At 42.2% G+C, this 27,955-nt stretch overlaps 1 protein-coding gene across 15 annotated transcripts in view; it reads right to left on the bottom strand.

Moving 5' to 3' along the window:
- Positions 1 to 24,277, bottom strand: part of MMAA (metabolism of cobalamin associated A) — a 37,176-nt gene extending 12,899 nt beyond the window's left edge. The window contains exons 1-8 of one of the 15 annotated variants that reach the window (XM_084856197.1): positions 22,496 to 24,277; positions 20,789 to 20,847; positions 19,982 to 20,450; positions 18,457 to 18,579; positions 17,660 to 17,830; positions 17,257 to 17,342; positions 16,149 to 16,298; positions 3,029 to 14,766 (exon numbers count right to left, since the gene is read on the bottom strand). In XM_084856197.1, the coding sequence (XP_084712323.1) occupies positions 14,479 to 14,766; positions 16,149 to 16,298; positions 17,257 to 17,342; positions 17,660 to 17,830; positions 18,457 to 18,579; positions 19,982 to 20,414 (1,251 nt within the window). In that variant the 5' untranslated portion in view covers positions 20,415 to 20,450; positions 20,789 to 20,847; positions 22,496 to 24,277 and the 3' untranslated portion in view covers positions 3,029 to 14,478. Of the gene's footprint in view, positions 1 to 3,028; positions 14,767 to 16,144; positions 16,299 to 17,256; positions 17,343 to 17,659; positions 17,831 to 18,456; positions 18,580 to 19,981 lie in introns of those variants that run through there. The other 14 variants (XM_084856198.1, XM_084856202.1, XM_084856199.1 and 11 more) reach the window with 14 other exon arrangements.
- Between the last annotated feature and the right edge of the window lie 3,678 nt (positions 24,278 to 27,955).

Genomic DNA, 27,955 nt, shown 5'->3' with positions numbered 1-27,955 from the left:
TGATAGACAGAGTGACTGAGGAACTATGGACAGAGGTCCGTAACATTGTTCGGGAGGCAGCAACAAAATCCATCCCAAAGAAAAAGAAATGCAAGAAAGCAAAGTGGTTGTCTGATGAGGCTTTACAAGTAGCTGAGGAAACAAGGGAAGCAAAAAGCAAGGGAGAAAAGGGAAGAGATATCCAACTGAATGCAGAGTTCCAAAGAATAGCAAGGCGAGACAAGAAGGCCTTCTTAAATGAACAATGCAAAGAAATTGAGGAAAACAATAGAATGGGAAAGACTAGAGATCTCTTCAAGAAAATTGGAGATCTCAAGGGAACGTTTTGTGCAAAGACGGGCATGATAAAGGACAAAGAAGGCAGGGACCTAACAGAAGCAGATGAGATTAAGAAGAGGTGGCAAGAATACACAGAAGAACTATACAGGAAAGATCTGAACGTCCCTGATAGCCACGATAGTGCGGTCACTGAACTTGAGCTGGACATCCTCGAAAGTGAAGTCAAGTGGGCCTTAGGAAGCATTGCTAACAACAGAGCTAGCGGAGATGACAGTCTTCCAACTGAGCTATTTAAAATCCTAAAAAATGATGCTGTTAAAGTGCTGCACTCAATATGTCAACAAACTTGGAACACTCAACAGTGGCCACAAGACTGGAAAAGGTCAGTTTACATTCCAATCCCAAAGAAGGGGAATGCCAAAGAGTGTTCAAACTACCATACAATTGTGCTCATTTCACATGCCAGGAAGGTTATGCTCAAAATCCTACAAGCTAGGCTTCAGCAGTATGTGAACCGAGAACTACTGGAAGTACAAGCTGGGTTCCGAAGAGGCAGAGGAACTAGAGATCAAATTGCCAACATTTGCTGGATCATGGAGAAAGCAAGAGAATTCCAGAAAAACGTCTATTTCTGCTTCATTGACTACGCTAAAGCCTTTGATTGTGTGGATCACAACAAACTGTGGCAAATTCTGAAAGAGATGGGAGTACCAGACCACCTTACCTGTCTCCTGAGAAACCTGTACGAGGGTCAAGAAGCAACAGTAAGAACCGGATATGGAACAACCGATTGGTTCAAAATTGGGAAAGGAATACGACAAGGCTGTATATTGTCGTCCTGCTTATTTAATTTATATGCAGAGTACATCATGAGAAACACCAGGTTGGATGAATCACAGGTCGGAATTAAGATTGCCGGGAGAATTATCAACAACCTCCGATACGCAGATGATACCACCCTAATGGCAGAAAGCGAAGAGGATCTAAAGAGCCTCTTGTTGAGGGTGAAAGTGGAGAGTGCAAAAGCTGGTTTGAAACTCAACATTAAAAAAACAAAGATCGTGGCATCTGGCCCCATCACTTCCTGGCATATAGAAGGGGAAGAAATGGAAGCAGTGACAGATTTTATTTTCTTGGGCTCCAAGATCACCGCAGACGGTGACTGTAGCCATGAAATTAAAAGACGCTTGCTCCTTGGGAGGAAAGCTATGGCAAACTTAGACAGCATAGTAAGAAGCAGAGACATCATCTTGCCGACAAAGGTTCATATAATCAAAGCTATGGTTTTCCCAGTAGGAATGTATGGCTGTGAGAGCTGGACTATATGGAAGGCTGCGCGCCGAAGGATTGATGCTTTCGAACTGTGGTGCCGGAGAAGACTCTTACGAGTCCCCTGAACTGCAAGGAGGTCAAATCAGTCAATCTTAAAGGAAATCAACCCTGACTGCTCATTGGAAGGACAGATACTGAAGCTGAAGCTGAAATACGTTGGCCACCTAATGCGAAGAGAAAAGTCACTGGAAAAGACCCTGATGCTGGGAAAGATTGAAGGCAAAAGGAGAAGGGGACGGCAGAGGATGAGATGGCTAGAGAGCATCACCGATGCAGTGAATATGAACTTGAGCACACTCCGGGGGAGAGCAGAGGACAGGAAGGCCTGGCGTGCTATGGTCCATGGGGTCACGAAGAGTCGGACACGACTTAACGACTGAACAACAACAAGTCCTATAATGATACATATTTATCTAATTAATGTCAGATCATTTTGCAAGGTTATTTATGTATTACATTTCTAATCCACCGAATAACCGATGTTTTCTGGGTGAATTACACAAGACTAAAATGGCATAGAAACAGCTAAGAATATAAAACACAATACAAATGTTTTAAAAATAAAATACAAAGAATACAATGTACTTTATCACATACATTATCTCAGCAAACCAATCATTTTCAGAAAGTGTTGCTAACAGTTACCACCTCACTTTCACACAGCATAAATTGGATCCAGGCCAGTATTACAAGTAGTATAAATTCAGGAGAAACAGGAAAACGAAACAAAGTGTAAATTGGGGGAAGGGGGGGATATCCAAGTTCCAGACTGCTGCTCTCAGCCTATTGGATTTAGCTATGTACCCAGTGATGTGTTTGCTTTGTTTACACACAATCCAATGATTTTACACAAAATCCAGCAACTCATTTACAAAGACTTACAAAGTCTTGTGCAAGAAATACATTTTATAAAAGATGGCTTTTATCAATGTCAGCCCAAGACATTTTGCCGCCCGAAGCAAAGCCAAAATGTCCTGGCTGGAGCCAACACTTTGGAAAGTCGTGCTGAAGATCCTATATCCTCTTACCTGAAAGTAAGCTGCAGTGAACTCAGTAGCATTTACTTCTGAGCAGACATGCATAAGCTGCACTATCAGACATCCATTTCTGCCTTCATCTATCTGGGGCTACGTCAAGCAGGTAGCTTCAGAGCTAGCCCGTAGTTAGATAAGAAAATGCTTACTCAGGTGGATGAGGCTTGTGTACCCTGGTAGGAGAGGAGGGGGCGACACGGCAATGTGCAGATGCATCCAGCCCCTTGTTTCCGTAAGCTCCAGCATAGGTTGTGGAACAGTCTAGATTTTCTTGAGTGCGCTGTTTCCAAGCTTTTCCTGCGAAGCATTTGATCTCTTCAAAAGCTTCAGGAGAAAGGGGGCTGAAGGGCAACGGCAACCCAGGAGCCAAGAACAGATACTTGGCCATGAGGACCGCTCATTCAAAAGGCAAACGGTAATTTTACATAACTTTTGGCAATTGTTACCTTGCTGTTGCCCACAACTTAGCTTGATGGTGACCTGGTCTGCAAAGAGGAAGGAACCGGGAAAGAAAGGCCTTGCCCTTGTGCATAAATGTTGCTAAGCAACGAGACATGAAATCAGAAGCATTGTGAACAGCATAAAAAAAAGGCAAAGGGGCCAAAAAAAGTTAAAGGTATAACCTATATTTTGTAAGGGCTTCGGTGCATGTAGACTTACAGTGCAATGCTGTGCATGTTTACTTAGGAGTAAGTCCCCACCATGTTCAATGGGACTGCAGTTTTAATCTATGCATCTGATGAAAGTACTTTTTTACCACCACCTCATACATATCACACCCTTCCATTCCTAGTTAATTTGGGATCACCCGCACCCCTAGCTCGCTACTCACTGTTTCTAGTTTGACTTCGAATCCTTAACTTAAGGCCCTAAGCGTGTGTGGCCTCTATGGGGACCTGCCAGTTTGTGGGTTAGTTGGTGTAGTGGCCCCAGTCATTCAGGTTCCAGTTTGAACACCATCCTGAAGCACATAAGCAGATGGCTCCCAAATATGGTACTATGATTCATCCTCCCCGATTGGACTTAATGGCCAGGACAGGGGTACTGAACTGCTTTCAGCCTGAGGCCTGAATTCCATTTCAGAAAAAGCTCTCCAATGCCACATTCCAGTGGTAAGTGGGGCTGAAGGCAAAAGGGGAGAGGGCCAAAATACCAAAAAAAACAACAACCCACAAACCCCGCCAGCCAATTGTAGCTGAAAGCAATTCCTGCCTATAACTAGGCCTTCAGAGAGGCATTTCAACCTTTTAGAAGGGGGAAAAGCCTCACAAAAGCCAGGAAAATATCCAATGATTGGTGGTTGGAAGGAAGGGGGCATGGCCCTCTGGGGAATTCTAGAGGACCAGACTGGGGCCTCAAGAGGGCTGGATTTGGTTCTGCATCCCTGGTCCAGAAGTATTGTTTGTCCTGGGCATGGCAAGGCCCTCCAAGAAGAAACTATCAAAGCCCTCTCAGTCCATGGAGCTGAGAAGGCACCTCCCTAAGCATAGGAGGCCACATGACAGAAACACCGAGACTGGAACCAGATTCTGCAAAAAGCCCAGATGCCAACTTTGTCCCCATATCCACCCTGGCAACACTATCACAGGGCCCAGTAACATCAGCCGCAACCTAAGTGCAGGGTCAGCCCTACCATTAGAAAGAGTGAGGCAGCTGCCTTAGGCAGCTGGTTTTCGTTTTATGAATTACTATATATTTAATGTATTGCTATTATTATCGTATGTCCCAGTGTGATATACGCTGTTACCTGCTAGCGACACCCTTCTGCTTTCTACACAGGACAAACAGGTCAGTCTCTAAGCAAAAGAATAAATGGACTCAAATCTGACATCAGAGAGGGCAACATCAATAGGAGATCTCAATCTTCTGCTGTTGGACAGTGGCGTCTGCTGCTGATCTGAAAGTGGCCATTCTCCAACAGAGGTTTTTCAAAGGGAGGCTCCAACCGGATCTAGCAGAATTAGAAATAACAAAGACCCTTGATTCTATCCGTGTGGGTCTGGACAGAGGCAACAACTTCCTGTCCCATTGCAGGAATTAATTTACTCAACCATACTAAGATCACTGTGTTGCCACCAATTCCTGCTGTTATGAATGTTCACTGTGCTAATTTTGCATATATTTAAGCTGTGATCGTCACAGAACGTACTTTTTTCATTGCACTGCAAAACCTGACTTCTACAACTCCCTCCACCACACCCACATGTGTATGTAACTGCCTAGGGAGGATAACACTTCATGAAGCTGATTCTAGTCCACAAAAGCTTATGCCATAAAATGTGTTGATTCTCAAGGCACTCCAGGAATCTTTGTGGTTTATGCCGCAACAGACCAGCTGCCATTTGGGAAATTGCTCCCCAAACATGGCCATCTATCTCTGATATTCAAAAGCTTTTTCAATCTGCTCTGCAACACTTACAGTCTTGCCTGAATCCATCAACCTAGGATGAATAGTTCAGGCTGTAACTGTGAGCAAGAAATTGTTTATTATTATTATTAATTGAATTGCTTAGTCACTTTTCTCTTTTAAAAGATCCAAGGCAATTCACATTATGAAAACATATGAAATATAAAATTGCTAAAAACGATTTCCATTAAAATACCGAAACATAATAAAACAACTAAGAACACAAGTAGAGCCCTGCTGGATCAGACCAAGGGTTCATCTTGTCCAGCATTCTGTTCACAGTGGCCAACCAGCTGCCCATGGGAAGCCCACAAGTAGGACATAAGCGCAACAGCATCCTCCTGCCCATGTTCCCCAGCAACTAGCATACACAGGCACACCACCTCTGGCACTGGAGGTAGCTTTTAACCATCTGGACTAGTAGCCATCGATAGCCTTCTCCATGAATTTGTCTAACCCCTTTTTAAAACCATCCAAGTTGGTAGCCATCACTATATCTTGTGGTAGTGAATTCAGTAGTTTAACTATGCGCTGTGTGAGGAAGTACTTCTTTTTATCTGTCCTGAATCTCCCACCAATCAACTTAATGGGATGACCCCAGGTTCTAACAGAGGAAGAGGAGAAAAATGTCTCCCTATCATAGGTGAGCAGTTCCAGACCCTTGGTCTTTTTTGGGCTCCTTCGCATGGAGCTTTTATCCTGTTATTGAGACTGGTTACTCACAGAAGTTTGAGGGTCCTTTACGTGATGTTGTCAACTTTCAGGGTATCTTCCGCAGTAAATGACCTTTATTCCTTTTTTTTAAAGATTCCAGATAATGAGCTATTGAAATGAGGAAAACCTGTAATAACAGGAGCTAGACCACTGCACCATCTAGCGGTTGTATAATGAAACATATGGAAGACTCAGATAAGGGGGAAAAGGAGAGGGGGAAAGGCGTTGTGATCCTGCATTTAAAACGGAAGCAGAAAGCCTTGTTTTAAATGCGGGATTTTAGGCTGGTGTAGAGATGCTCTTAGTTGCCCTTTTCTGCACTTTTCCCAGTTCTACAATATCCTTTTTCAGATGCAGTGACCAGAACCGTACACAGTATTCCAAGTTGTATGAGGGCAGTATGATATTGACACTTTTATTTTTATTTCCATTCCTAATTATGCCTAGCATGGAATTTGCCTTTTTCACAGCAGCCATATACTGGGTCAACATTTTGATTGAGCTGTCCACCACAACCCCAAAATCTCTTTCTTAGTCAGTTACCACTAGCGCAAATCCCATCAGCTTACATGTGAAGTTGGCCCCAATGTGCATCACTTTATACTTACTTACATTAAACCACATTTGCCATTTTGATACCCATTCTCCCGATTTGGAGAGATCCTTTTGGAGCGCTTTGCAATCCCTTTTTGTTTTACTCACCCTAAACAATTTAGTATCATCAACAAACTAAAACCTCAGAAGAGATATTTAGAGACTGTGAGCATTTCTACACAAGGCGTTTATCACAAGTTCATGATTGGTCACTCACAGAAATTTGCAAGCCCTTTACATGACGGTGTCAACCTCCAGGTCATCTCCCATGCCTTCTGACCTTTATCCTGGTTTTTAAAATGTTGGGGATAATGCAGTAATAAATGTTAATTTGCTTTAATGGCTGTATGAAATTGCGCAGTTCTGCTATACTGTAGCACCATCTAGAGTTGTAGAACTATTCAAACATTTAGAACTTGCAGACAAAGGAAGTCCCACAGAAAAAAGCCCATGTAGCCCATATAAGGAGCGAATCTTAATCCTGCAAAGGAGAAGCCTCAGTAAGTTGTGGGATAAAAAGCCTGGTGTGGAAGTCCTGTATCAAGAGTCCTTTGTGCAAAGCTAGAATGAAAATGGTGCCTCAACTTCTGTAAAATGAGAATGCCTACCTATATCACAAAAGGAGCTGAATATTCTTCAAGTCCCCTGATGAAACTGTCTCATCCCAAGCACAGATGAATCATTTTATTACAGAATGTTTGGAGTTACAACCTAAGATATAGGCTGTAATAAACTGACTGTGAGCTGAGATGAATGCATGATTCCTTCCCTCATCAACCTGGGATCTCACTTCCCAATTAACCCATTCCATATTCCTTTGTGATGTTTCATAACATCAAGCATGCCATGGCTGGGTTCCAAGGTTTACAGCATGCACTGTGAACAAGGGGTATTTGTTAAATACCAGAATTATTAATACAACAGAGAAGGTAAATGGCATTGTGGGTTAACTAATCAACGTAAGGGAGAGAGAAGTTGGGGAGAACACATTTGCCTTTCACTCTTAAACTTGTTTTTTCAGGCCAGAACTTAAAACATGTGCATCATGACAGTTTGGTGGATGGACTGCTGATGCATACATTTTTATCTTGATCCCCAAAAGTGACTTCATTTCACTTCAATTAAAATGCAAGACACAATGCTGGCGCTGTACATAAATGGAAGTAAGACAGCCTTCAGACTCACAAAATAAAAGTGATAAGATACACACAAGAGAAGAAGGGGAGCATGAAATAAAAAAGGAAGAGGAGAGAGATCAGTTTGGCAACACCTGACCAAAGCTGAAAGTTAAAAGAAGGCATTTACATCTAGCTGGGGCTAGCTGATCAGCCTTTACTGGTATTTTTCCTGAGTTCATGGGGATACAACCACCCAACTGCCCTTGTGAGCAACACGAAAAGCATTCTGGTGGTGAAACAGGTGGGGGTTGTCACTACAAGCGAGAGCTGTAACCATTCTTCCTGCAAAATAGGTTGTATTACCTGACTTCTCCTTTTCTCTTTAAAGTGATAATCCTCTTTTAATAAATTTGATATATTTTCTGATTAAGACCTGGGATATATTACCTCTAGTTGAAAACCAATTTCTTCTCTTAAACGTCCATATTTCCTTATGAAGGTCACTGCTGCATGTCTCAAATGAAGAAGCTGAAACATAGGTAGTTTAATCCCCTCCAATAATTCCATAGTTCTTCCACAATTAAAAATTTCCCACTATTAAATAAATATGTTTTGATTTTGGATAATTTCTTTATCATAGTTAAAGGTTCCTATCTAGTAATAGTTGCCTCTATTTTTCCCAAATCTGTTTGAGTTACTTTTTGATATATCTAAAGCAGAGGGAAACAATCTAATCTTCTCCATAAATGGCGAATAAAGCACCTTATAAAAATGTATAAGAGTGCAAATCTATGCATATTTACTTATGTTTGCTAGGGAACGGTGGGAGCTGTAGGTCTTTTTTCTCTCAACATGCATAGGATTGCACCTTAAATTTGTCATGTAAGTTAGGATCTGTCTGCTTTTAATTCAGAGATGTACTAAACACCTTCCCAGTATCCCAAATTAAGGGCCAACTAACCTCTGATGTTTACTAAAAATAATTCATCCAGACTGATTTATGTAAGAAAGTTAACTCTCATTTTAGAAAAGAATTATTTAAGCCCAGACAGATACAAAGAGATAGCTACTGCAGAATTGTTACCTCCTCTAGTTGCTTCAAACATATTAGGTGATACTAAAAAAACAACCCTGGAATAAGAGTCATTAGGGCAAAGAGTGTAGTCTTGTTCCTTTGAATGATAAAATCTCCAAGCATCTATCAGATTTACTTGATCTAGTTTTAAAAAAATTACAAACATCTTTAAGTAATTATTTATGGCAGGATCTGATAACCTAATTCAGTATGCCACTGAGATCTCCACCCATAACAACACTGCCACTTGACAGACATTACCACACAGAATTTTCTAGACTATTCAACATTTTCTTATAAAATTCCACTTTGGCTTATAGAGATCCAGAAATACACCCCAGTGTATATTCCTGCCCATAACCTTGGCCCTTAAATCATCATATATTTTCCTGTACTTTCCTGCAATCCTGAAAGACAAAAACCGTTATTCTGAACCAAAATCCTAAACCTTGTTTCCTGCTTCATTAGAGACTGCATACATTTCCCCCAATCAAAATGTCCTAAACCTTGTTTCCTGCTTCATTAGAGACTGCATACATTTCCCCCAATCAAAATGTTTGCAATTTAAAGAAAATCCTCTTTTTGTGTGTGTTTCCTGAAGATAATAGAAATCTGAGCCCCTTTTCCTCAGCCACTTTGAGTATTTACATCTTTTAGCAGGAGAGTTCAAACCTTTAACATTCAATTAAAATATTTTATTTTATCTTATTACATTTCTATACCACTCAATAGCTGAAGCTGTCTGGATGGTTCACAAAAATTAAAACCACAAAGTATAACATAAAACAATATAAAATATAAAAGCACAACCAGAATAAAACTTAGCAGCAATGCAGAGATTTAAAATACAGGTTTAAAAAAGCAGAGCTAAAAGACTAGGCTGCTAAAATGCTGGAAAAATAAAAAGGTCTTCACCTGGTGCTGAAAGGAATACAACGTAGGCACCAGGTGAGCCTCTCTAGGGAGCTCATTCCACAACCTGGGTGCCACAGCAGAAAAGGCCCTCTTTCTAGGAGCCACCCCACCTCACTTCCTCTGGTAGGGGCTCCCAGACAAGGATTCCTGAAGTTGATCTTAGGGTCCGGGCAAGTACATTTTAATTTTTGTGAACTGCCCAGAGAACTTCAGCTATTGGGTGGCATAGAAAAGAAATACATACATACAGTCATGTGAAAAAGAAAGTACACCCTCTTTGAGTTCTATGGTTTTACATATCAGGACATAATAAAAATCATCTGGTCCTTAGCAGGTCTTAAAATTAGGTAAATACAACCTCAGATGAACAACGACATATTACACTGTGTCATTATTTATTTTACAGAAATAAAGCCAAAATGGAGAAGCCATGTGTGAAAAACTAAGTACACCTTATGATTCAATAGCTTGTAGAACCACCTTTAGCAGCAATAACTTGAAGTAATCGTTTTCTGTATGACTTTATCAGTCTCTCACATCGTTGTGGAGGAATTTTGGCCCACTCTTCATTACAACATCGCTTCAGTTCATCGAGGTTTGTGGGCATTTGTTTATGCACAGCTCTCTTAAGGTCCCACCACAGCATTTCAATCAGGTTGAGGTCTGGACTTTGACGGGGCCATTGCAACACCTTGATTCTTTTCTTTTTCAGCCATTCTGTTGTAGATTTGCTGGTGGGATCATTGTCCTGTTGCATGACCCAATTTCGGCCAAGCTTTAGCTGTCGGACAGATGGCCTCACATTTGACTCTAGAATACTTTGGTATACAGAGGAGGTCATGGTCGACTCAATGACTGCAAGGTGCCCAGGTCCTGTGGCTGCAAAACACGCCCATATCATCACCCCTCCACCACCGCACTTGACAGTTGGTATGAGATGTTTGTGCTGATATGCTGTGTTTGGTTTTCGCCAAACGTGGTGCTGTCATTATGGCCAATTATCTCCACTTTGGTCTCGTTTGTCCAAAGGACATTGTTCCAGAAATCTTGTGATTTGTTCAGATGCAACTTTGCAAACCTAAGCCGTGCTGCCATGTTCTTTTTAGAGAGAAGAGGCTTTCTCCTGGCAACCCTTCCAAACAAACCATACTTGTTCAGTCTCTTTCTAATTGTATTGTCATGAACTTTAACATTTAACATGCTGAGGCCTGTAGAGTCTGTGATGTAACTCTTGGATGTTTTGCGATTTCTCTGAGCATTGCACGGTCTGCCCTTGGGGTGAATTTGCTGGGACGTCCACTCCTGGGAAGATTGGCAACTGTTTTGAATGCTTTCCACTTGTGAATTATCTTCCTCACTGTAGAATGATGGACTTTAAATGGTTTGGAAATGGCCTTATAACCCTTTCCAGATTGATGGGCAGCAACAATTGCTTCTCTAAGATAATTGCTGATGTCTTTACTCTTTGGCATTATGTTAACACACACCTGAATGTTCAAGACAAGCAGACTCCTGAGACTTTGGCTTTTATAGAGGTGGTCACACTTGCTGATGATCAATTAATCAAGGGCATTTGATTAGCAGCACCTGGCTGCTACTTAGCCTCTTCATACCTATGGAAGCAGTAAGGGTATACTTAGTTTTTCACACATGGCTTCTCCATTTTGGCTTTATTTCTGTAAAATAAATGACACAGTGTAATATGTCGTTGTTCATCTGAGGTTGTATTTACCTAATTTTAAGACCTGCTAAGGACCAGATGATTTTTATTATGACCTGATACGTAAAACCATAGAACTCAAAGAGGGTGTACTTTTTCACATGACTGTACATACATACATATGGAAGGAGACAATCTTTCAGATAACCAGGCCCCAAACCATTTAGGGCTTTGAATACTAATACCAGCACTTTGAATCAGGCCTGGAAAATGGTCTGGCAGTCAGCACAGCTGGAAAAGTACTGGCATAATGTGATCTCATTGGCCAGTCCCCGTTAACATTCTTGCTGCCCTGTTTTGGACCAGCTGAAGTTTCCGGACCGTTTTCAAAGGCAGCCCCGCACACAGAATGCATTGCAGTTATCCAGAGAAGAGGTTATCAGAGCATGGATAACTGAAGCTAGGCTATCTCTGTCCAGATAAGGCGGTAGTTGGTATATTGGCCTAAGCTGACCAAAGGTGCTTCAAGCCACCGAGTCCACCTATGCCTCAAGTGACAGTTCTGGGCTCAAGAGCACCCTCAAACTATGAACCTGATCTTATAGACATTAAGAGAGCAATCCTATGGCTGCTAATCAGCAGCTAGACGGCTATAGGATATCTGGTTTTCTGGGAACCAACCTTGGAGCCCGTGCTCCAAGATTGGATCCCCAAAAACTGACCTTCCCCCCATTCCACACTGCCTGCAGGCAGTGTGGACCAGCCCCGCACTTTGAGGAGGAGCACGGAGTGGCCAAAACGGAGCGCTGCGGGGCGGGGAAGGCGGAAATGCTGGTATGACACATCCTATGCCATCCAGCCACCTCCTCCACCGCTTCGCCTTCCCGCAACTAGACAGCCAAAATTGGCTGTCTAGCCACAACTGCAGGGCAGGAGAAACATGGAGGGAATGATCCCCTCCACGGTTCTCCTGCCCTGCATTGGATAGGCGGTCGCCTCCAAGTTCGGAGGCCACCGGCTATCGCCACAGGATTGCGCCCTAATGTTTTAATCTGCTTTCTCTTGTTGCAGCACTTGCTGCCTCTTAAATAATTTTAGCCAGCTGTTGAGCTTCTTCGACTGTTTTATCGTTATCTACTCATCTTTAATAAAAACGTTCAAATGAAAGCCGAGCTATAACTAATTTTTTTCTCAATTTCTGTCAGGAATTGAAATTTCCAGGTTTTAGGCAGAGTGGGCATCATTTAACACTAAGGTTTAATTTCCTTCAACCACCAATGTATTACCTCTCCAAATCCTATTCATAATTGCATCTTTAATCCTTAAAGTCAGAAAAGTTACCAAATATCTCTAGGTTCTAGTTTTCTAGCAGAAGGAAGTTCAATACGAATTGCAGTTTGAGGTTGTATAAATAGTGTCCTTCTGCCAGCAGAACAGACACTGCTGGCAGATTCAATTTCCCCTTCCCCTGCAGCCCCCATGTGCCCCCCAAATCTGGTCAAGGGTTGGGGGATACCACAGAGCAGATTTGGAAGGTGTGGGAGAGGTCACAGGTGAGAGGGTAAGGGAAACTTCCACAGAACAAGCGGAATTCTGCTCGCATAACATTGGATTTTGCCCTCTAAGTCTCACGGACAATGGAGTCAAGACAGCGCACAAATTTGGTTTGAGTTTCCAAATTTGGAAACTCGTTTCTCTCCTCTTCCCTGCCCCCATGCATTTGGGGCTGCTTTTCTGCAGAACTCATTATGTGGTTACATTTTTCAGAAGAATGCTCTGCTGCACCACTTTTATGAAGAAAAATGAGAAAAAGTAATCAGCAAGAAGCTACTTTTCTTTCCCAAATAAAAATGCAAAACGCATTTCAAACTTCTTTTTTTTAAGAGACAGCGGTCTTGTTTACTTTAGCACAGCACTGGAAAATAGAGAAGTACAAAATGAGGATACATGTGGAAAGCAAGATGAGAAGAAATTAACTGTAGTTACTACATGAGCAATTAGAAAGGAAAATATATGGCAGTTCTACAGAAATAAGGAAACAATATGCAGAAGGGCAATACATATTAAAGGCTGCCCAAGCTTGTATTACAGGAAGTAATGGATTTAGAAAGGACCAGTGTAGATTAGATATAGGGTGTGTGTGTGTGGGGCAGGGAGAGGACTTCCTAATAAGAGAAACACTGATAACGTAACAGCCACACAATGGTGGATCACTCAAACTGCTAGTCAAGATTTTATGCAGACAGCCCTTTCCAAGAGTTGAACTTAATAAATGCAGTGTGGCAGTAGCAGTAAAATATCAGGGATATGGTGTCGTTTAGAGCAATTTTTTGTATTCCTGTGAAAGATCATGGGCTTGCATTGTGTATGGGTTTTACCCATGTTTACCCATGGGTTTTACCGTCATCTTTTTTACAATTAAGCTAAACCACCATCACGACATTTCTCAACTAGTATTTGGCATTAATTTGTCAAAACACAACTCTAATATTATCACAAGAATCGGGGTCAGCACGCATATAACATATGTAACCTGATCCTATGCATGTTTACTTTGAAGTAAGGCCATTTGTGGTCAATACAGCTTTTTCCCATGCATGCATGCATGGGACTGAAGCCTAAGCATGAAATCCTAGACCTACATTCTCACATTCAGGCACAAATAGACCCTGCACACACAATTTGTGGCAGAAGGAATTGATCTATTCACATACAAGTGTACACTAGTTTCACGGCTTGCAACACACTGGTGCAGCAGTAAGGATGCGCCATCATCTGGTTGCAATAAGTCCTAGAATCAAGCTGCTAATGGTCTCACCAATAACCTGCTACCACAAAACATTTTTCCCTGTTGTGCAGACAAAGCTTTCAACCAGCATATTTTAATCCAAATAAGCTTAGTGGTGCTGTGTAAAAAAAGAAAGAAAATCTTCTGAATTAAAGTTAAAAAGACAAGCTAATGGCCGATTCACCACCATTTTAATGGCAAACTGTAATTCATAGAACACAAACACCTGGAAGGTTCTACCAGTGAAGATGACCAGCCGAGTGCTAACTGTGGGGGCAAAAGCGCGGACTTGACAGTGTACACTGCCAATATTGTCTCTAATATCCCATGCAAATAAGATATGAATTGCAAATGACAGTTCTACAGCCATACAATGCACTAGTGTGCCATCACAACGGCATACCTATAAACATAAATCAATAGGATCAACTTACATATACAGAGCACTGCTGCTACCAGGTCGAGGATGTAAATTCGTTGAAGAGAAAACAACTCATGCCTTAGAAAATGGTTTTTGATGTTCATGTATTTTATACAATCAGTTAACCCATACAGAGGAGTTTTAGGATTTTTCTTTAAAAGCTTTGAGCAACAGGTCTGCAGCCAGACCAGGAGAGAGGATCCCACTGGCAACCTTTTCTTCCAGAAGTGGAATCTGATCTCTCACTGCCAAGTGACTCCGGAAATGGTCCAGCATGCTTTCTTGGATTACATTCCACATCCACACTTTTTGCTGTCTCCTTCGTTTGGCAAGCAACTCGCCACTTCTAAGCATGAGGTCTCGGAATTCTGTCATCTTATCCCATACGTCGGAGATGCCTTCTCCAGTTTTGGCAGAGATCCGCATTACCTATTAGGTTGAGAAGTTTCTGTGTTTTTTACAGATACAGGATAATGAGGCTACTAGGGTTCACCTAAACATAAGACCAGATTCAAACTGCAGTTCAGCCTTTAAATGTTTAAAGAAAATACAAGGACCCTGATCATCCAAAATGCAATGCTGTACTATTTGACAAAAGATATCAAAATGCTGGAATGGACCATATCATCCAATGTAGTAGTGGTAAGTCAGTTGTCCATTCACCCTTCCTGATGCACAATATAACTACTGGTGCCATATTTAGGGCTATCTGCAATTGCCCTTGAAGATGGTATGGAAACTTTAACTGATTCTAAACATGGCTGCCTGCCTCTTGATAGGTATGAACATATGACACCTACTCTGAGACACTTACATTGGGTACCAGTTTTTTTCCAGACTCAATTCAAGGTGCAGGTTTTGGCGTTAAACCCCTAAGTGGTCTGGTTCCCAAGTGTTTCAGGGTGTAATTTTTTTCCTATGAGCCCTGGACAGACTTTACAGTCAGCCTGAGGACTTGCTCCAGATATACTGTACTATCATTTTTAGGAGCTGGATCACCCTCCGCTAGGAGTCCTTTTTTGTGGTGACCCCTAAGTTATGGAATTCCCTCAAGAAGTTCAAATGGTATGATCTCTCCTCTTTTTGAAGGTATGTTTTTACTTATCTATTCCATTGATTTTACAGAAGTTAATTTACTGGTCCTCCTTTTAGTTGCCTGCTGCTGCTCTTCCTTTTAGCTGTTATATTTTGTTTGCTTTATAGTTTTAGATGGGTAAATGTTACGGTTTAAATGTTTAGGTAAGTTTTATATTGAGCAAGTAAGATGTGGTTAAAAAGATACATTAGAAAAAACATTAGCAATGCAGATGTTAATAATCCCTATATAAGAATATAAATCTTATAATAACCACACTTAAAACTTTTCTCAGACATAAAGCAGTAAAATAATGACAGTAAACATGTCAGAAGTGTCAATAATGTAAGGTTACTTTATTTTTACTGCAAGCTGCTTTGTCGGTATCTTCAATTGACCAGTAGTCTACCAATTCTTTATGAACGTTCAGCAATTACGGACGCAAGCTTGGAGTAAAGGTTAAACCAAAGCATGTATTTCCTGGACCAGCTTCCAACAGTGAGACCAAGGCTATGCTTAAGATCTCACACGCAAATTAAGGAACTATGCTTATTTAGTTATATCAGTATCATGTGAAAATGTGGAAGTGTTAAGAGATATTTGGAGAACCAGGCAGTAAAGCTAGTAGTTTGACAGTTATAGTAATTTCTATAGTATTAACTTTAACATTCTCTGACCTACATCTCATCTTTTTTCCTGATCGAAAGGAAGAAGAAAAGATTTTAGACGTACCAACCTTTGGCCTCCAAACCTTTGAGCGCTTACGGAGTAATTTCAGAGCACTGACGTATTCTGCTTGAATTCTCCGTGCTGGCACAGTGAGATCCCCATCAGCTTTGGTTACAGCAACAAGATCTGCCATCTCAATTATACCTCGTTTAATACCCTGAAAAGAACAAGGGAAGAGGTGGGTGGAACTCAGAGACACTGGTTATAAACAATTAAAATCGCCTTCAAACAGCCGCAGAGCATTATTGAAATAAAGCCATTTGCTTTGAAATAAAGCCACTTGCATTTTAATTATCCTTTCCCATAAAACCCCTAGTAGCAGATAATTGGTGCAGTGTTTAGTGGGAGCCTTCATTACCTTTTTAAAAAAATTCCTGATTTTTGTAGATATCTGCTATGAAACACTCACACCTTTAGGGGTGTATAGGCAAGATTAATGTTTTATCAGATGGTAAAACAATGAATGCTAATATATGTTAGCAAAGGTTTTTGAAGGAAGAACTAGTATTCTTTTAAAGTAGCGCTGGAAATGGATCTGGCTGAACCTCAGACATAGACAGACGTAACTCTTAAGCCTCAACTGTACTCCCATAAAATCAGAGTAAAAGTTGCTTGTCTTCAGAAGATTTTATTTATTAATTTAGAATATTTGTAGGTTGCCCCTGCTCAATGAGCACTCAAGGCAATATACAAATAAAAACCAAAATGATAAAATAAATAGACTACAAAAAGATACACCCTGTATAATAAACTAAAAGCTATACAATAAAACCAGGGATTAATCGTAAAATCAAAGAGCAGCATTAACTATTAAAAGGGTAGTTCTAAGGACAAACAAGGTAATTATTGAGAAGCACTTTGCATGCTAAAAAAATACACAAAATCATTACTACAAATCATCAGTTGTTGCCCACTTCAAGTTGCATTGTGGTGGATTTTGAGGGATGTAAGATGGCTAACAATGCAACATCCCCCCTTAAAGCTAGCAATTGTTGCCAGAATTGACCACTGTATTTTCTTGGTCAATTCTGGTAGATCAGGCTGATACAGTGTACTGTTGAAAACCTCCGATGGTTATATCAAGCTTAGACTTTTGCCAAATGCAGCATCAGTACCTGCAGTTCGTCTCCTCCTGCTGGTGGCAGCAGCAATACAAACATATCAACCATATCAGCAACAGCAAACTCCGACTGCCCCACACCTGAGAATCAAGAGCAGAAATTGACCACTCAGTTCAAACAACCAAGTGGCAAACTGCATTTGCCAAACGTAGGGGAGACCTTTCCCTGAAGAGATGTGCATGCAGATTCAGTTGCAGTAAATTGTATCAACAGAGCGTTATGGTGGCACACTTTTTCCTCTACTGGTGTTTTACTATAGAGCAGCACTGGTTCAGCTACACGTGAGACACGGGTTATCTCCTGTTTTAGTCTCAGTGGCCTAGAGGGCTAGACAGACAATGAACTGTGTCATCACGGAAGCCAGGCTGCGTAGAACCAAGGACAGAGTTTCACTGACCTACTGTTTCCACAAGAACGATGTCATAGCCTCCTCCTTCGCACAACAGGATGGCTTCATTTGTGGTCCGTGTCACACCACCCAGTGTTCCTCTGGTTGGAGATGGCCTGATGTAAGCATTCATGTCTCTTGACAACTCGGTCATTCGTGTTTTATCTCCCAAGAGCGAGCCTTAAGCATTGAACAAAGAGTTTCACAACAGCTCACTCATTCAAGCGTAACAAACTTTTGCCCAAGACTCAAGCCAATGCAGGCTTATTCTTCTAAAAGAACTAGGCTGCAGATAACAGCTTTTCCACAAGAACTACTTGTTCAAGGTGCCTCTGCTGGTCACGGAAGGTGCCTCAACTCAACTTGGGGTGGTTCTTCTTCCCCCAGTAGTCCCTGCACCACACCCCACAATGTTGAGGAAGACCTGACCCTCCAGAGAGGCTTGTTCGGGGATGCAAACAGCTACAGGGGGAGGAGGGGACAGGATAGTTCCCTTCTGCGAACTTCTGTCCATTTACAGTGCTTTGGATGCAAGCCAGTATCTGTAATACTGTTAAAGAACCTTGTGTCTGTTTTCCAGTTTTGTTGCCATCCTCCCGAGCTTTCAGGATGAGACATGGTACACATTTAATAAAAATAAAAACGGTGCAAGCATCTATGCACCTTTACTCAGACATAAGTCCACTATTTTCAACGGAGCTTACTCTCGGGTAAGTGGGCATATGCCTGCAGGCCCAATGTATGTTCCTACAACTGGCAAGGTGAGGTCCGTGAGAGATGAGTAATACTTTCTTAGACATACTCACCACCACTGGTGCTAGAGGAAGGGTCCACTGCTAGGACAGACACTTTGTGTCCTCTTTCGGTGAGCATTTTCCCAAAGCATTCAATAAATGTTGATTTCCCAGCACCAGGGGGTCCAGACAATCCTGAGTAGTAGCAAAGAAATCTTGATGCTAGTACAGCACACAATAAAAGCCTATCACTGCAAGGCTATCTGCATGTTATGCCAAATCACCAAATTAAGTGTTTTTGATATGCATTGACCTAAAGCCAGTTACTGTATCACTCTTTCCTCTCAACTTACAAATGTTCTTAGAGAGCTGTGTCTTTTTTAATGTGTACATTATCCAATAACAATTCAGACTCTATATAGCATCTTCATCATAAGACATCACTCGCTTTTCCTAAAGCAGCCCAAGTTGGGTTTGTTCAACTTTTTCCTGCACTACAAGGATGTAGGGATGTACAAAAGTCACTTACCTTTTCGAAGGGTGACATTCGCGGTGGGGGGGAGGCGCTCTGTCCCTCCCCCTGAAATTCTCTCTGGCCAGAGATTCCACAGAGATTCCGCGGAGATTCCACAGAGCCGCTGGCCGGGGCCGCCCGCAGCCGGACATCCGGCCGCTGGGCAGCCTGCAGGGACACAAATGGCGGCTGCCGTAGCCACAGCCATTTGCGTCCCTGTATTTTGCCGTGATAGGCTACGTAAATATTTACATAGCCTATCATGGCAAAAAAAAAACCCAAAGAACAGCGAACGCAAATGGCGGTGGCTATGGCTACAGCAACCGCCATTTGGGTTCCCTTTTTTTTTTGCCATGATAGGTTATGTAAATATTTACATAGCCTATTACAAAAAAAAAAAGGAACACAAATGGCGGCCACTACGCCATTTGCGCCCATTTCTTTTGCCGTAATAGCCTATGTAAATATTTACGTAGCCTATCATGGCAAAAAAAAGAGGATGCAAATGGTGGCCGCCGTAGCTGCCACCATTTGCATTCCCTTTTTTTTGCTGTGATAGGCTACGTAAATACTTACGCAGCCTATCACGGTTTCCGCAGGGACGCAAATGGTGTCCCTGCATTAACCGTGATCAGCTACGTAAGTATTTACATAGCCTATCACGGCTATAGTGATGAAGCAAATGGCGGCCACGACCACCATTCACAAGTCAGCGCGAATGGCAGCAGGTAGGTGTCCCATTCCACGTGCCTTTCGCAGGGCAGGGGGGCTTCGTTACGCCACAGATTTCGGGGGGCCGAATGCACTGGCATTCGGCCTCACCGAGATCCATGGTGGAATTCTCTGACATCCCTACAAGAATGTTATATATAAGCATGTTTTATAGAAATTAAATTTTAATTTACTGCAATTAAAAAACAAACAGCTAGCATGATAAATAGCTTTCAGGAAAAAAACGTGGCAGTTAAAATGGAGCAATTAACTCTAGAGATAAATAAAACATATTTCCTAAAAAAAAAAAAAGGCAAGTGAAGGCACTTTAAATCAGAATAGCAATAACTGCATAAACAAAAGAGAACTGACCTACTCTAAAGGCTAGTGGTTTTCCTTTATTTAACTGTTCTTGTTCTCTGTGGCAAGATAGTACCTTCTGAAGAAGGACCTGTGCAATCTCCTTCTTCCTGCTGTGTGTGGATTCTATGAGAGTAATAGCCTCTGCTAAACAGGCCCTGTGTCCTTGGATTAGTCCACTGTACAGTTTGTCTAGAAGTCTTTGCTCCTTGTCAGACAGCACCCATGTCTGCTGTTCTAATGTTGCTGGACAGCACAGGCCAGTCTTCAAGCCCTTTAAAAATATAATCCTCTTTGAACAACACAGTTGTAGTGAATTAACCTGTTGGTCATATGGAAACGTAGATCCGAAGCTGGACCTCCAGGAGAAACTGTTCGAAGGTTTCCTAATGTTCTTAAGGAAACGGTAGAGAGGAAATCGTAGCAGCAGTGATGATCTATTCATTTTGTCTTGAGTCAGAGAAATCTGTTTTTAGACAGCCTAATAGGAGAAGAAAAATCCCTGGTATTTCCACACTTTATAAAGTAGCAGCACAAGACCACTGTTTCTGGTCTAGTCAATAGACATATGTTTAGCCACATGTAACATATGGCTAAATGTATATGTCGCATATAACAAAAGCATAACAGAAGTTTTTCTAAGAAAAGCTAGCTTTGTGAAGTACATTCGAAGCAGCAAAGAGGTAGGCAGGGAAAGCAGTAAACATCCCCTTGGCTTCCCACCACATGTAATATGTACTTAAACCCTTATGAATTTTACCATTTCCACCAACCTAATCCACAATCCTTGACTTTCAGGTCCCTGTACCCAGAACTCACTTGTCAGCCTGCAGATTTTCCAAATCACATAGATCAGTTCTGCTTCAGTTACTGAACTGCTAGAAATTTAAAAACAAAACTAGATGAGATATAGTCTCTAACTAAGCAAAATCAGTACGGTAGCAAGTTACAAATTGTTTTCCTTGTGTACGAGGATCAACACCCCCTGATAAAAGAGCCACAGGTTATTGCCCCCATTCCTGTGAACTTTGTACTGAGTTAATGCACTGACCATCTGAACAGCCCTAACACTCCCAGAAGCATCTGGTTGGCTACTGAGGGAAACAGGATGCTGGACTAGGCAGGCCTTTGGTCTGACCTACCAGGGCTCTTGCGTTCTCAGAATGGTCCACAGACCTGAACATGAGATCCAAATGGTGCTTCTCATATCACAACATGCTATTTGAATGCCTACAGTAAAGCAGGAACATGATATACACATGAGGCAAAACTCACATGTTGCGCCCCTTAGGAGATGTTGTATTAGTTCCATCTTTCAACTCTTGCTTCTGCTCATATTCTAACAAAATTAGGAAGAGGACAGTATTTTTTCTTATTTACCCTTTGGAAAACGTTTTAGACCAAAATGTTTACTTTGAAGTAAGTTCCACTGAATCAAAGGAACCTATATCTGAGTAAACATATTTAGGAATGGGGTGTGAGGATTCTGAAACAAGGCTGAACCTTCTAAAAGGAACACACTTATGCAGGCATTTTCCTGATTTTCCTGTATTATAACAAAGTCATAACAACAACACTGAGGGTGCTAAATTAAATGAATAAATTTTTGAAGGAAACCACAGATCAATGGAGGCTAGTTCAAATAACCACTTATCTACCTGGACACATAGAAAACTTACAATTTCTTACATTGGTAGATGGTTCCAAAAGCAGACTAAAATTTACACTTAGGCACTTTAGCAAATACTTTTTTTTTTAATTCCCAAGACATGAACAGCTGCAACTCCTACTGGTTCCATAAAAAAATGGATTTGGGCCTCCCTCTGAAGCACAAACAGAACTCCTTCAGTTTCAAGCACTAAAAGGTCTAATCTTAAAAAGCCTTCCCAGCAAGTAGACATTACTCTTTAATCTGAATAGATACTTCATCCTAGGCTCCAAGTACAGGAGTTATACACCATTATTAATATTTTCATGGTCCAGCATTATCAATTATAGTTTGATTCTATTTGCCAGAGAAGGGGTGGGGAGAATCTCTTTACATATAACTTGTTGCCCCCCCCCCACACACACACACACAAACCATGTGCTAAAGTATGCACATAATAGAGATATCCAACAGATAGACAGACCAGGATTTCACAATTATGCGTCCAACAGCACAATGCTAATCATGCTTACTCAGATGTAACTCCCATCAATTCGATGGGGCTTAATCCCAGATGAGCATGCACAGGACTACAGCCCAAATCAGAATAAAATATATACTCCAGTATACTACATTAAAATCCACGTGGAGCTTTCCTAATGTAGCTTGACCTTGGCCAAAGAATATTTGCACTGCACTCCTCGTTAGCAGCAGAGGCATTTATATATATATATATATATATATATAAATAAAAGTCCTATCTATATACAGACACAGCCCACCACTGTCAGTACACCAGCCCGCCGCCGCCTCCCCACAAGCTGAAACCCAGACAGACGTTGCATTGACAGATACGCTCCCCTCCCACATATACGCACCACAAAAAGGAAGTAACCTCCCATCCCTCTCCGAATCTTTTACATCCGGAACACGCCAAAGCACGCGCGCCGAAACACAGCCTGGTCTTGCCCTGTCCCCCGCCCCTCAGGCTCGGTGACAATGTCTTTGACTGCGCCTGCGTAAAAGTCAGGCCGCTGTAAGGGGCGGGGGAAAGCAATACTGCTCCGCAGGCACAGGCAGGATCCGTCCATTGTCGTTTGCAGGATGCCCATAGACCTAAGCAAGTTAGAAGATAGTTATTTTGTCTGTACGCTGGATTTCCTGGTGGGTGGGTGTGTTTCAGAACAGGAACAATTGACAGCTGCTCGCATAATACCATGCAAGTCCAGGACTTTGTCTCTCTCTCTCTCTCTCTCCGCCCCCAAAAGTTTAACTAAAAACATTTTTTTCGAATTCAGGTCTTCTTGTGAAAATACGTTTAAAAGAGTTCTTTTAAATCACTTTATAAAAAATTACCGGGCAAAGGCTTCCCGTGGGAAGAAAAAAAAAACACCTGCCGGTGATACTGGACCTATATTGCAGAGGTGTGTGTGGGGGGGTCAAAAATAGAGACTGCAGGCCCATATTGCAAGGGAGGGGCTGAGCGAGTAGACTACATTACAGGGGTCCTGAATGTTTTGGGGCCCACGGGCACATTTCGAGTTGTAAGCAAGTTGTTGTGGGCACAGCCAATACCTGTGTTCATCTGTCCCTCTTCCCGTAGTCTGCAATCCTACACACACACGTACATGCGAGTAAATTCCATTTAACTCAGTGAGACTTACTTCTGAGTAGACCTACAGAGGATCGCTCATGCGCCGCCTCCCCCCTTGTCTGGGTGTCTCTCGCGCAGGCATCTACCTGCTCTGGCGGGAGGGGCCTCTGAGGCTGTGAAGGGAAAAAATGAAGGAGAAAGACCGAAAGGAAGAGAGATAGGAAAAGGCTGAGAAAGATCCAAAGGAAGGAGGGAGGGAAAAAGGTTGAGAAAGACCAGAAGGAAGAGGGGAAGAAAGAAAGAAGGTTGAGAAAGGCAGAAGAAAGCGAGGAGGAAAAGGGGGGAGGGAAGAAAGAGAAAAGGTTGAGAAAGGCAGAAGGAAGAGAAATGGAGAAGAAAATAAAGAGGAAAACGGTGAGCAGAAAGCGAGGGAGGGAAAAGGTGAAACAGAAAATGAAGTGGAAAGAAGTGAGGAAATCTGGAAAGCTCCCGCTGAAAAAGCAGACAGAGCAAAATAAGGGAAAGCACCCAAAGCAAAGGGTTTCCACCACACCAAGAGGCTACAAGTGTAAAGATAAAGAAAACTGTTCTGAAGTGAGAGGAATACATTGGGCTCGTTTGCAGCAGAGCAGAGACGGAGTTCTTACGGCCACACTCGCCGTGCGACAGGGCTGTGCAACTCCTTAAATTCGACTTGCGGCTAAAATCCCGAGTCGCAGCGCCGTCCGAACCTCTTTAGCGACCCCTCGTTTAGCCCCCGAGGCGCCGGCCGAACTGCAGCTCGGACCTCTGCCCCAAAGTCCTCCTCCTAGCGCCGGCCTTTGCCCTTCCAGCCCAGTGAAGGGACTCAGGGACTCAGGGACGCGACCTCTGCAGCGGGTTCGCGGGGCCAGCAGCTGACGGCAAGGCGGACACGCTAAGGGCCCGTTCGCCGCGCTCCCTCCTGGCCTGCTTCCTTCTTGCCCTTGCCCCCGGCCAGCCGGCCAAAACTTGGCTCCCACCAAGCCCTTACCATAGCCACTGGAGGCACGCAGATGCAGTTCCCCGGCCTACCTTTTGCAAACACGGCTCTTCGCTTCCGCTTCCTGTGCCATGCTGGGAGACCGGCTGCGTGCTTCGGTGCTGAGCTTTACACAAGGCGGGGGGGGGGGATTATCCTGTACGGGACGGAGAAGGGGGCCAGGGGAGGCAGTGTAGACCCCCCATGGGCGCTGTAGGAGGTGCGAAGGGCTCCGCTTGGGGGACCTGTGGTCGACAACAACTCTGCAGTGTAGTCTACTGTTATCCCTGGGACTGAAGTGGGGAATGAAGCTGATCGATGATAACCTCGTAATGCTGGGGTGGGTCCCCAGGCGTTACTGGACTGCAACTTCCATCATTATCTCACCATTAATTATGTTGCTGAGGGCTCTTGGGAGCTGCGGCCCCAACAACATCTGGAGGGTCACAGATTTCCCAGCCCTAAAATTCACGGTTTGCATTCTTATATTGCAAACAGGAGTCGCGGGGAGGAGAGACAAGACATAGTCGCTTAAAACAACTCAGTAATACCTACCACTATTAATATCTACATATTGCAAATTGGGGATTGAAACCAGCTTATATTGTGATCTCTACTTTTCAGATGGGGGCTGAATATTCATGTATATGATAGCAGATATTTCAAGTTAACTTGCGCGGGTCTGAGGGTGAGGACAGACATATGTTATAAATCTCTATTGGGCTTAGGTCTACATTTGCCCTCTCTGAAAAAGAGTTCAGGTTTGGGTATCTGCCAAACTTCTGCAGTGAAGACCAAGTCAAGTAGTTAATTCAGCTTTTCTACAATTGCCCAATGCTCCTTTAACAATCCCTTTTCACCTTTGTCACCTAACAGTCCAGCTTCTGATGTATTTCAAGAGATTTTTATTGGACTGATTGGCATTCATGAGATTGCACCATTAGTCTTGACTACTACAAGTGTAGTAGTCTTGACTACTACAAGTGCAGTCAAGACTAACAGAGCAATCTAATGCATGTCTACTCAGAAATAAGTGCCCTGAATTCAGTAAAATTACTCTGAGATAAGTGTATATAGGATTGCAGCCAACATTCCCCTGAACTCAATGGGATTTATTTTTGAGAAAAATAGCCACAGTAGGCTACGCATATTGCTATCGAACTGAAAAATCTTGGAAGAGAGGTGGATTAGCGCAGAGGTCAGTTTTCTACCCAAGGCCACACTGGCTTTTTTTAATTTAAAAAGTATTCATTTTATTTTTTAGCACTTGGTGGTGCATGAAAGTAATTGACATTTTCACCTGCTAATCTGTTTTCAAAGGCATAATCTGTTTTTGCCATTTAAGGTCAAACTCCACCCACTGTTCTGAGGCTTGTCATTTGAAATGAACTCATTAAGACTGAAAGTCATTACAAGCCTTCTTCCTAGGTTTTGTGGTGTATGGCATCCATGGCTCACACCAGGCCAGTCCTCTTTCTTGCATATTAAATCCCTCTCCCTGAGCAGAAATTCATGTTGCTGTATTTTTTTGTCAAATAGGTTTCCATGTCTTTCACAGCTGCGTAACAGGCATACATTCCACCAAGGGAGCTTGCCCTATCACAGCATCTTCTATGCTAGGAAAAGTTTTACTTGCTGTTAAAACTTTTGTGTGTGTGTGTTTTATTGATGGTTTAAATTGTAGCTCATTTTGAATTCTTGTATAACAAAGGAAGGCAGTATAGAAGTTTAATGAATACATTAAAAAGACATGGAAGCCTTGCCAGAAAAAAGATTTAACATTGCAGTTGCTTTGTCTTTTAGCCAGAAGGGACAGTTATTGCTATGTATAGTTTTCGCATATTGATATTGATGTGTTCTGAATTTCTTAGGTTTATGTTTACCTTATCGCAATAAAAAGGATGTCTTCTCAAGATCTTTCAAGGCATTTTTCTTCTGTAGGCAGTACAGTTACTAGATTTCAGCAAACCCTAAAGAATATAATACACAACTGTAGGCTCCCAAACCCTAGTTTAAATGCCTACAGTTCACAGTTTAAACACAAGAGCATTGCAAGTTACCCAAAGCCTGGTTTTCAGCCATCTGCTTTTTCAGATACTGGCAGAACGCACAATTGGAGTCTAAGTGCCTGCATAGTATACTTCCCATTGGCAAATGCTGTCCTGTGTTGTTAAGAATACAAAAACTTCCCGAGCCAAGGAGGCACCCTTTTATAGGAGCTGCATACCAAGGGGAAGGCACGTTGCTGTCTGCAATGGGAGTCCCAGCCAAATTAGCGTTAAAAGTAGTAAAAAAACTTGGAGTAATGGCTGTTTGCATGACAGGGCAGCCCACTGTGAATTATTTAACCCATGGTGAGGCTGCGTTGTGTGCCGCTGCCAATTTGAATATGCAGCCCTCCCATAATGCATGCTCACCTGAATCACATAACACAACAACCCAGTGGTAGTAAAACTTGTGAAACTGAGAAATACTTCACCATTTGTGTCCAGATACCTTGAGCACATGGTAGTACAGCATTGAAGTAGTTACTTTGTAGAAAATCAACTATTTCTATCAATTGTTTGTTTTTATTGACAGAACAGGAAGTTAAGCAAAGAGCTAGACTTAGCCATCATGTGAGAACAAGACTGGATGAACTGGAGGTTGCATATGCAACCTGGCCCCTGTGAGCACCGTGGCTCATAGTGGGTTAAATAATTCACAATGAGCTGTGATGTGTCATCCAAACCTGGTCAATATTTGTCTTCTAGTTAGTGCACTGCAAGCTTTTGTTTTCCAACAATGAACACTTGCAATTAATTTTACTCCTGCAAAAGTGAAAGCTGAGATTTTAAACATTATAAATACCAAACTGCTTTACTGGCTGCACTTTCCAGTATGTGTTGGAAACCTCATCACATAAACCAAATTGAAATGCAAAATACCTCTTTAACAAGAAAATGTATTTGTTACAGGGCCTTTCTCTGAAGGATTCTTGGGAAGAGGGCAGATATTAAAAAGGTGTGATCAGTTAGCCTGCAGAGTTATTCAATACTTATCAATTTCTTTGTGTTTTATTACGGAGAGGTTGAAAAAAGTTACAGCTTTTGCCTCCAATGATTCACATTCAGCTGTCGTTAAAAAGGTATCACCATTTTAAACCCACATTCAGGTCCACTTATTTTTATGCTGTTCAGTTTTATTACCAGCAGAAAAGCTGAACTGAGTTGCTGCTCTTGATCAAATATCCTATTTCAGCTTGTCAGCAGTATGCAGAAATGTCTGTTTATTAAAAATAATCTATTCATGGTGTTAGCTTGTTTTTCTGCTGATACCATAGACTGTGTAATGCTTATGCTGTCAGATATGAAAAACAGAATTCCTTTCGTAAATTCTAGTTTTTCTTTCCTCCTCACCCCCCTAAAATTTGGCAAGTTCACAAAACACTTGGCCATTTCACCTACACAATGTAAGAAAAGCATCCCACAGATTTTCACAAGGAGCAATTGCTTCTGGAAGTCTTTACAATCTTTGGAGTATCCACAGAAACTTACTGTAGCAGGTCCAGAATGAATTGAAGTAGTTCTCCAGACAATAGATCAGCAGCCAAGACAACAAAGTGTCTTGTGGTACTGTAAAGACTAAGTTCATCAGATGCATGAAATATCATCCTCAGTTGGCAGTACTGATGCATGTGTGTGGGGAGCGGGGAGTTGTAAACAATGGGGTTAAAATGACAAGACATGCAAGCAGTCTGTCACA

The sequence above is a fragment of the Heloderma suspectum genome, chromosome 5 (genome assembly GCF_057233095.1).
Source record: "Heloderma suspectum isolate Gila_16-S chromosome 5, 16-S_ref, whole genome shotgun sequence".
Lineage (NCBI taxonomy): Eukaryota > Metazoa > Chordata > Lepidosauria > Squamata > Helodermatidae > Heloderma > Heloderma suspectum.
Note: the sequence above shows the minus strand (reverse complement) of the source record. Positions and strands in the feature narration are given on the sequence as shown.